The 9,889-nt window shown below is 36.5% G+C and overlaps 1 protein-coding gene across 1 annotated transcript; it reads right to left on the minus strand.

Moving 5' to 3' along the window:
• Positions 1-1,669: 1,669 nt before the first annotated feature.
• Positions 1,670-8,921, minus strand: LOC101984635 (natural killer cells antigen CD94-like). Its single transcript, XM_005369271.2, has 8 exons — positions 8,773-8,921; positions 7,978-8,065; positions 7,567-7,714; positions 6,646-6,738; positions 6,454-6,507; positions 4,483-4,634; positions 3,178-3,281; positions 1,670-1,790 (listed from the first exon to the last, which is right to left on the minus strand). The coding sequence occupies exons 1-8, from the start codon at positions 8,919-8,921 to the stop codon at positions 1,670-1,672; spliced, it is 909 nt and encodes a 302-aa protein (XP_005369328.1).
• Between the last annotated feature and the right edge of the window lie 968 nt (positions 8,922-9,889).

The raw sequence follows: 9,889 nt of genomic DNA on the forward strand, positions 1-9,889 counted from the left end.
TGACTGCTGATTTTAGGTTTATGACTGGGTTAGTTGGTTGTTTAGATGTGATTGGTGGAGTACAGTTACTTTGATTTTTTTTTGTTTGTATCTTTATAGCCACTTATTCTAGATAAGTTATATTTGCCTGACACCACCAGAAACATGCTAATGAGGTGCAAAGAGAATTAATATCTGACCCATTTTCCTAGTCCTACTGGAAGTGACCAAGGCATGAAATTGTCACCAAGACCCTGACTGGGCTAGGGTCATTTGAAAGTTTGATTTGGGCTACAGAGTACTTGCAAAGAAGGCTTGCTCATTACATAGATGAAAGCAGATGTCAATCCTTGCAGACTGCCCTAAAGTCTTTCTGCCTTACACAGTCTGCTCAGCAGAGCTGCTAATGGTGCTCTACCTAGGTTCTCCCAGATCAACCGAGGTTATAGAAAGGAAAGTATCTAGTGCTGTCTGGTGGTCTAGCCTAAGAATTGACAAACTCTCCTTCTGCTCGGTTGCTTTGGCCATACTTATCAACCTGGATGTTACATGGAAGGAAATTTCCCAGTGTAGCATTGGTGCAGATCTTGTCATTTGTCACAAAACATACTCAACTTTTAGAGCACACACTAAAATCAAATTGTCTATAATTTTTTGAGGGTTATTTTTTTATCAATTGTATAGATGCAGAAAAGGCCTTTTGACAAAGTTCAGCTTCTTATGGCAATTCAAACCTTTGATAAATCAGAAATATTAGGAGCACATGTCGGTATAATATATGGCTTAATACATGACAAACCTACAGCCAAAATAACAGTAAGTGGAGATAAATTGACATCATTTCCTCTAACATCAGGGATGGGACAAGGGTCTCTGCTGCTTAATGTAGTGCTTGAAGTCTTAGAGGTCGGCCAAGAAAAATAAATAAAAGGTTTGTGCTTAGAAAAAGAATAAGTCAAATCATGTTAGTTTGCAGATGGTATGCTTCTGTTCTTAAAAGACACTAAAAATATCATCAGAAAATTCTTGAATGTAAGAAACATCTTCAACATTTAACAGTACTCAAAATCAAAAAAGATTCAGTAGCTTTTCTAAATATTCATAAAGAAATTGTGATTTCTTGAGAAATCAGAAAAACAAACCTATTAACAATAGTTTGAAAAAACAAAAATAGAAATAAACCTAAGTATATGTAAGACTTCTATAACAAAAACCTTAAAATATGAAGAACTTATGAAGGAGAAAAGACATGAAAAAAACCCACTCCCAGGCTCATGGTTGACGAGAATTACTGTCATGAAGTGATTGCGTCTCTCAAACTCATCTCCAGGCTCAATTCAGTTCCGATATAAACATTAAAACCACATGGATACATATGACTTGGTTTGGAATAAATTTTATTCTGTTTCCAAGAAAACTTTACAAGAATGTGGATTAAATTATATTGCATATTGAACATGCATTAAATCAAAATATTTATAAAAGCTCTCTACCTTGATTTATCCTAATTTTATGCACAGGTGTGAAAAATCCAACAAGCATAAAATACTTGGGTTCAAATGTATGAAAATGATAGCATGCAGAAACATTCTACCAACTCAGGATGAAAAGGTAGTAATATTGTGAGAATTAAATAATATTGAACTAATCCTGGACCTCTCTTGTCTATGCCCATTGCCTTAAGAACTATTTAAATACGCAGTTGCTTACAGATGAAATGGTTTTTATTTTTACAGGGTTCGATGAAAATAGTTTTGCTTGGGATATATGCAATGCAGTTCTTTGTCTTGTTATATGAGAACTCTGGAAATCTGTAATGAAGAAAAAAAAGTTAACATTTAAAAAAGAGTAAGGATGTTTAAGGTTATTTTTATCAGCTCAGAATGTGTGATAACACTTGCTTGAGATACTTACTAGCTAAGTGATTTGGGGTTTTGTGTATTTGGTATTGTTTTGTTGCCCTACAGTAAACTTTCACAGCTCTGAAGTACAACATTGCATAAAACTCAGTTGATTACTCACTGGCCACTAGCACTAAGACCAGAGAATGTATTCTAGCTGTGGTTTTGTTATTTATTTCTTTGGGTTTTTTTTTTCACCTCTGTCACAAATGCCTGGGTTGCTTGTTTGTTTGTTTGTTTGTTTGTTTGTTTGTTTTGCTTTGTTTTGAGACAAGGTCTTGGGATGTAGCTTTAGCTGACCTGGAATTCACAGAGCAGGCCAGCCTGGAACTCAAAGAGATATACCTACCTCTGTCTGTCTAGTGCTGGCATTAAAGGTGTGTACCACCATGTCTGGCCAGAAATGTTTTTGATAATATGTTGGTCTTCCCTATTTGGTTAAGAAGTATGACAAAAGAAAAAGAACCAAAGCAAAAGTATAAGAGGCATTTTATAGATGCTGAGACACATGTTAGCTCATACAGAAAACCCAGAAATAACAAGGTGGGAAACATAATATATACACAAAATAGCTGAAAGGTTAAATAAAAGTACCCTACAAGACATTATGAAAGAAACAAACAACAGCAACAAAATCTCTCTACCACTGAACTCATTTTGCGCTGTTCATGTTGGTCAACAACTGCTAGGCGTTAGGTCTGCTCTTAGGTGCGGTTCGTATAGATTTTTTTTAGAAGGGGCAAGGATCTGGGAGGAGTTGAGAAAAAGAAAACTGCAATAAGATTACACTGCACAAGAGAAAAATCTATGAGTTAACCCAAGCTATGAGGAGAGAGCATAAACTTAGTCACTGTATAAGTCTTTAGAGTACATGCTTGTGAATTAGATTGAGATTACAGAAAATAGTTGTTGAATATTTGAAGATGATAAGAAAAATAGTGGAATCCATTAGAAGAGCAAAAATGGACCTGCTGTGTTCTCAGGGCATGCCTGTATCTGAGACCACCTGAGCACGCATAGACACATCCAGTGTTTTCTATTATCTTACAACAAGGAAAAGACAGCAAAGAAAATTTTCTTAGGGTCTCAGGTATACAACTTTCATGTTACCTGAACATGAACTTGAATGTTATGGGTAGAGCAATCCTGTTTTTCCTTTGGCATTTTTATATATTCTCAGGCTCCGCACAACATATTTGAACTTCTGAGTATCTGGCAGTGATTTTTCAGTACTCTTAGCTAGAATATATGAATAAAAATATGCCCCCAAAACCTTCTTCAATAGCCAAAAACTTACAGATCTTTTGAAGGGCTTGAGCCATCCTCCCATAGCCAGGCTTCCTGTTTTTGATTATAACGCATTCCAATCCAGAAATACATTTGACTGGAGCTCATAAAATTCTGCTTAGAGGCAGAAAGAACAAGATAACCAAGTCTGAATGTACTTTGAGATCAACACCCATTTTAAAAGGCATTCAGAAAAAAAAAAACTCAAATTGAAATCTTTTTGAACTTCTGATTTGTAAGGCATAGTCACGTTTTAAAATTTTTATTTACCTTTGTCGTAAATGACTCATGTGGAAAAACACTACAAAATCTTGCTTCTTAAAACTTGAAAATTGTCATAAACAGCATGAGACTCCATGGTGCATCAACCTCCTTTAGGAAGATCAATGATCAAATGCAACCCCAATGAGAACATCTTGAGAGATAACCCCCATACTTATAACCTCTTTAATCTGAGCAGACCATGGAGAGTGTGAGAATTTCTTTATAAGAATTAAATGATTTCCAAGAGGAGCCTGGTGATTCAGACCTGTAATCCCTGGTGCTCAGGAGACTGAAGCAGAGTTTCACTTTGAGAGTTTAAAGGTAAGCCAGAGATATGTACCTCTGCCTCAAACACACAGTAAAACATTATTTTATTTTATTACTTCAAAAAAACCAATCCAAATTCCCACTTCCTCCTCTCCTCCCACTCCCTCCTCACACCCTCCTCCCCACTCCCCTCCTATCTTAAGAGAAAGCAAGGCACCCTGCCCTGTGGAAAGTCCAAGGCCCTCCCCACTACATCCAGGTTGGGAACATGGCACAGTGGTAGAGTGTTTGGCATGTCATTACCTAGGTTTACTCCTCTACAAAACACATGATAGCAACAATCATAATCTAAGTGATTTTATGTTCATATGATCCACTGTTGGTTCTACATTACGTTCCAGAAAGATGGCAAAAAGTCATATAACACATGAAAGAGATTAAGTATTCTGTTCCAATAAATAATAATTAAAAGTTTTTCTCGTGGTTCTCTTGGGAAAGTTAAAAGCCTACTAATTCTAGAAAGTTAAAAGCCTACTAATTCTAGAAAAGTTTGGGGAGCTGCACATTAGCTCCTAATTTATTCAAAAATTACCCCATACTACAAATCTTTTATGCTTATTTTAGTGGACTTTCTAAGAATAATTCAAGGTATATCAAACTGAGGATCTCAGGAAACATCACAGTCTACTTGGTGATAAAGACTTCCATCAGAGTGCTCAGCTCAGCTGGGCAGCACATGTCCATAGGTAATAAAGAATGTAAGAAACAAAAGTGAAGTACATACCATTTCATTTCTAGTTTTGAGATAAAGAAGACTGGAATTCTTAGCAGCACAGAAATCTCTGCTCTCTTCCCAAGATTTTTCTTCTTTGGAAATGAAGTAACAGTTACATTGATATCCAACCCACTTTTCTAGGCACGCACAGCATTCAGAAACTAAAAGACAAAACATGTCATTACAGATTCCAACTTCTTTGATGCTACTTTATATTCAAAAAATATTTGCTAACTATTCATTTTTTTCTTCAAATATTCCTTCAGAATAGGTTATACACACCACATTTTGGGACTATTAATCCAAATACTCTGCTTCATGGAGAGGACATTCTAAAGGTATATTCAAAATTAAATAATTTTCCATCCCTAGTTATGTTTAAAGATAATGAGATGAAAAGGAAAAGGAAATTCAGCAGGTAGCAGAGAACAGGATGGAGTGGTAATCAGAAGATGACTTTGAGGAGGTACCCACAGCTGAGCATTGTTGTGAACACAGGACTAATATAACAAAACTGGCTTACAGGGGAGTCCCCTACCAATTCCCTGAGTCAGAGAAGGATACAGTACTTTGAAAGAATTCTTGCATGTACTGCCTTTTGGGGAGCCTAGTCTGTTTGGATGCATACCTTCCTAGACCTGGATGGAGGTGGAGACTTCAAGTTCCCACGGGGCAGGGAACCCTGACTTCTCTTAGGACTGAAGAGCAAAAGGGAGGGGGAATGAGGTGAGTGGGAGGGAAATGGGAGGATGGGAGGAGGTGGAAATTTTTAATAAATAAGAAAAGAAAAAAACATTAAAAAAATAAGGATAAATAAACCAACACTTGAACACTGATGGAAAGATTATGGCTGACAGTGTTTCCTCTCAGCATCTCTCTTCCTTTGTAATAAACATCATGACACATAGTAAGCACTCTAATCTTCACCACATAAATCATACTAAATTCAAATAAGAGAAGTTAACTGTATGATCAGAAAGTTACAAACTTGAGAAGCATTTGAAAAATAATATTAAAATAAAATAAAGTTGATGGCTTTTTCTTGAGAGTAAGTAATGTTTACAATTACAGAGATGTCTGCACTCTATTCTGAATCACAGAAGTTCAAGAGAGGAAAGAATATGAAAGGAAAGGTTACTGACAAACAAAAATGAGATTTTCTACAATGTTTATTGTCATTTAATTCTATTTATTAATTATTCATGAGCACTCCTTAAGAAACATGTATCTGGCATTTCAGACTGTATCTTCTCTTTTCATAAAATTTACAAAAATGTTTTGCTAGACGTTATACCTGGAATCTTCCCCAGAGCCCATTCATGAGAAAACTGGCACCCAACTTGGTGCGATGAGGCCGTCATACAGCCCTTTAAATGTAGAATATGGTAGCTCTTTTTCAGAGTACAGAAATAGGCTTTGAATGGAGAATGGAAACCCTCCTATTCATCTTCTTCCTCTCTTTGGTTTCTAGCCATTACATGAAATGCTCTGCACACACACATGCTCCCCCCACACTGCATTGTCTTGGCATAGGTACAATATGACCAAAACTTCTAAAACTATAAGGAAAAAGTGAATATCTTCTTTATGCAGTGTCTACTTAAAGAACTTCTTAAGTAGGCTAACACACACAATTCAGTGTAATTTTGTTTTCCTTAGATTGCAGCACAATACAATGAGACAATTTTACTGAGTGCAACCATATTATTGTACATGAGAGTGAACCACTCTGCCTTATCCTCTATTAATTATATATTTTTTAAATATTTATTCTTATTTATTATGTATACAATATTCTGTCTGTGTGTATGTCTGCAGGTCAGAAGAGGGCAGCAGACCTCATTACAGATGGTTGTGAGCCACCATGTGGTTGCCGGGAATTGAACTCAGGACCTTTGGAAGAGCAGGCAATGCTCTTAACCACTGAGCCATCTCTCCAGCCCCTGTTAATTATATTTGTGAAAAAAAAATGGAACCTACCTTCTTTGACAGAAGTTGGAGACGGTGTTGGTTGAATACTCTGTATAGTAAATGCTGTAAGACATTATTGAAGATTAGTTTGACATGTATTTATGAAATAAAATATTATACATTTAAAAAATTAAATATTCATTATTAAATTAGTTCATTACAATTTTGATTTTTTCTATAGATTTGCATAGAAATACTTACAGTTTTTCATCAAAACTCCCAAAGTAACCATCAACAAAAGACATTTTATCCCAAAGATCACAGACATCAGCCTCCACAGATTGATCCTAGAAACTATAGAAAAATACCAAACATACAGATTAATAACTAACAGATTAAAGTACAAACATAGAAAATGAAGATCTTAAGAAAAGAAAAAACCCAAATCTTTTTTATGATGGTACAGATGTCTCTCCAGTGAAACACTGGGGAATGAAAACGTTGCTTCAGAACTTCACCCAACAGCAATCTTTTGATGTGATGTACCTTATTCTTTGATGTGGTTATTCATATGTATTTTCTGCATCACTAGAATCATTTGCCACTAACTCTTTAAATCTGTAGTGAAATTTCTCTCTACAGTAAGAATAGATCAACAAGCAGTCATGGTGCCTAGTGGGCTTGCTTAACAGACAATTCTTTTCCTTTCAGCAATATCATAGATTTGAAAATTCTGCTTTAGAGAGATGAGAAAAATAGAGACTGTTCACAATGTTATTTTCTTATGTTATAAAGCTAGTAAGTGCCTGACAGAAATCTAACAGAATAGTGTCACGATCAGAGTCTGTCATTTATCATATTCCCTTCTTGTCAGGAGAATACCATCACTGAATGTGTTCTCTCCAAGTCTGAATGCAGACCACACTCAGACAAGTGACTTGCAGAGGTTTGCAGGAAAACACTCTGGTGTGGTGAGAGGTTCCACAATGATGTATGGATTGAGGATCTGAGTTCAGTTCACAGCACTCTGACTTATGAAACAAAACTAACCTTTGACTTTCTGCTTTCTCAACAATGCCATAACTCATATCCAAAGCCACTTGCTTATTGCTTGAAACATTTCCATATTAGATGACTCTCTCTTAGCATTAGTTTACTGTCAAAAATAACTGCTGCCACTACCAACAGTACGAGATTTCAGTGAAGAGGCCACAACACAGAAAGCAAATTTATAAATTTGTAAGACTTGTGTCCTTATTACTTGGCATTCTTTATTCCCGTAGTAGAAACATGATGCTGATGAGTTAAACAACTTAGTTTCAGTTTCATTCTACATTTAACAAAAACCACACCCTAACTCAGAAAAAGTTTGCCTACGGTTTAGCTTCATAAAGTCATGCTTAAATTCCAAAATGTGGAACCAAGAAAACAGTGAATGCAGAAAGCGTTGAAGCATGGAAAGTCTAAAAATATCCAATGCTGATTATGTACTTTCTGTTTTATTTTTATTAAAGCCGGCTCTGAAATTATTCAATCTGTGAGTCATCATTTCCGGTTATTATTTTATCATTGCTATGACGGGGGCACACGTACCTGCCATAAGAAGTGATGGTCCACAGCTGATTCAGAGGAGATGTGTTTATGCTTAAGAACGATGTGGATCTCAGAGCTCAGCAGGAAGCTAAGGAGGAGACATTAAGCCTTAAAAGAGGAAGGAACATAGTGTGCTGTGGTGATGCTCTTGAATCCTCTGTTGGATTCACATGCAGATGCAGAGTAAGATGAGCAGTAATGCCGCAAGCTTCTAATGTGACCCAGCAACCAGAGCACAGGAAATTCTCTCTGTGACTTTGTCAAAAAACACTACAGCGAAAGGAGATAGGAGGGAACTTTTATCAGTGTGTGAACATCAAAGTTAGTTGTCTCTAAAAACTCTGTTTAGAAAGTAGAGGTAAGATGTACAAACCAATGGCAAATTCCCTTAGTATTATAAAATTCCACACAGAATTTCTACTTTTATAATAACAAATACTTATTGATTTTGTGTTCAACAAATTTTAAAGCATATATTATGTGCCAAAATATTTGTTTTTGATGGCTTAATAAAGAAGATATCAAATTGGATAGTGAGGAACCTAAGAGAGAGTGTTAACTTGCCTAAGGCTACTTAAGCTTAATAGCGAATCCAAAGCTCACAAAAAAATTTATTTAACGCACGCCTTTAATCCCAGCACTTGGGAGGCAGAGGCAGGTGGATCTCTGTAAGTTCGAGGCCAGCCTGGTCTACAGAGCTAGTTCCAGGACAGGCTCCAAAACCACAGAGAAACCCTGTCTCGAAAAAAAAAAAAAAAAAAAAAAAAAAAAAAAATAATTAAAACCAAGCCCTACCTGCATTCGCACTTCCTAAGTTGGCATTTCTCTCCTTTAGTACAGACTGGTTGGAATATCCATGTCTTGTTCTGTGTTTTTATCCCTGATGTGTTAACCCAGTCACAGCAGGCAAACTCAGAAAGAATGAAAGCAGCATCCACTACCATTATACTCTCCCGACCCCCACCTCTCTCCCTCTCTCTCTCTTCCTCACCCCCCAGACACGTATTTTTGACCTTCCTTTTAAGTCTTTCTAAACTCCCAACTCTACTTGAGTCTGTTTCCTTTTTGTACACAGACAACTAAATTGTTTTCACACTATGGCGCCCCTCCTACTTACCCCCACTCAAAACAGTTCATCTGCCCCAATCATCTCAATTAAATATTTGGTAAACTCTGGCCAAATAATGTCTGAATGAACCCCTGTACATCTGGTCTTTATTTTTTTTTTTTCTCTTAGAACTGCTAGAAACCTTGGTGCTCCCACAAATGGCAATCCACAGTGCTGACTAATTATCATCAGGCTGACCTTTATGGACTTATCTCAGAATTTAATATAGTTCAGCAACACTGACCTTAAGACAAGAAAACATAGACACAGTTATTTGTCTCACTTCTCAGAATCACTTAACCACCGCAGGACCTACTTCAAGTAGCTGGTTAAGAGAAAGGACAATCTCAATTATATTCTGCCTTCTTCTCCCTGTGTTAACAGTCTCCCCACCCCAATCCTTATATATATTACAAATAAACTGTGTATCTAAAACATTTCTCAGAACTTACAGAAACACCCAAACTGATGTTCAACGGGATATTGAGATTTACTGTATCTGTTTCAGATAGTTATGTATTCTTCCAAGTGCTCCATTTTCCTCCCTCTGCTCCTCCACTCTTTTATCACCTGCCATTTCCAGAGAACTAATTCAAAATAAATGCTGACATTAATAACATCTTTAAAACTTGAGGAAAGAGGTGTGAAAAGGAATCTAATGCCCACTGAAGATATGAGTCATGGGGTATTTTCTATTCCTAGGCATGTACACCTAACACTGTAAAATGTCTTGGTAAGAAGCATTCCAAAGGAGAGATGTGTTTTCATTTCATTGCTTCTAAAGAGATGTGTTTCCCACAGAGC

This window comes from Microtus ochrogaster, unplaced genomic scaffold (genome assembly GCF_000317375.1).
Source record: "Microtus ochrogaster isolate Prairie Vole_2 unplaced genomic scaffold, MicOch1.0 UNK46, whole genome shotgun sequence".
NCBI classification, from domain to species: Eukaryota; Metazoa; Chordata; class Mammalia; order Rodentia; family Cricetidae; genus Microtus; species Microtus ochrogaster.

Coding starts and splice junctions, on each gene's coding strand:
- LOC101984635 (XM_005369271.2), bottom strand. CDS start 8,921: ATGGTAGTGGATGCTGCTTTCATTCTTTCTGAGTTTGCCTGCTGTGAC. Junction 6,508..6,645: donor GGGAGTTTTGATGAAAAACT/GTAAGTATTTCT, acceptor AATGTCTTACAG/CATTTACTATACAGAGTATT. Junction 1,791..3,177: donor TCAAGCCCTTCAAAAGATCT/GTAAGTTTTTGG, acceptor TCTTCATTACAG/ATTTCCAGAGTTCTCATATA.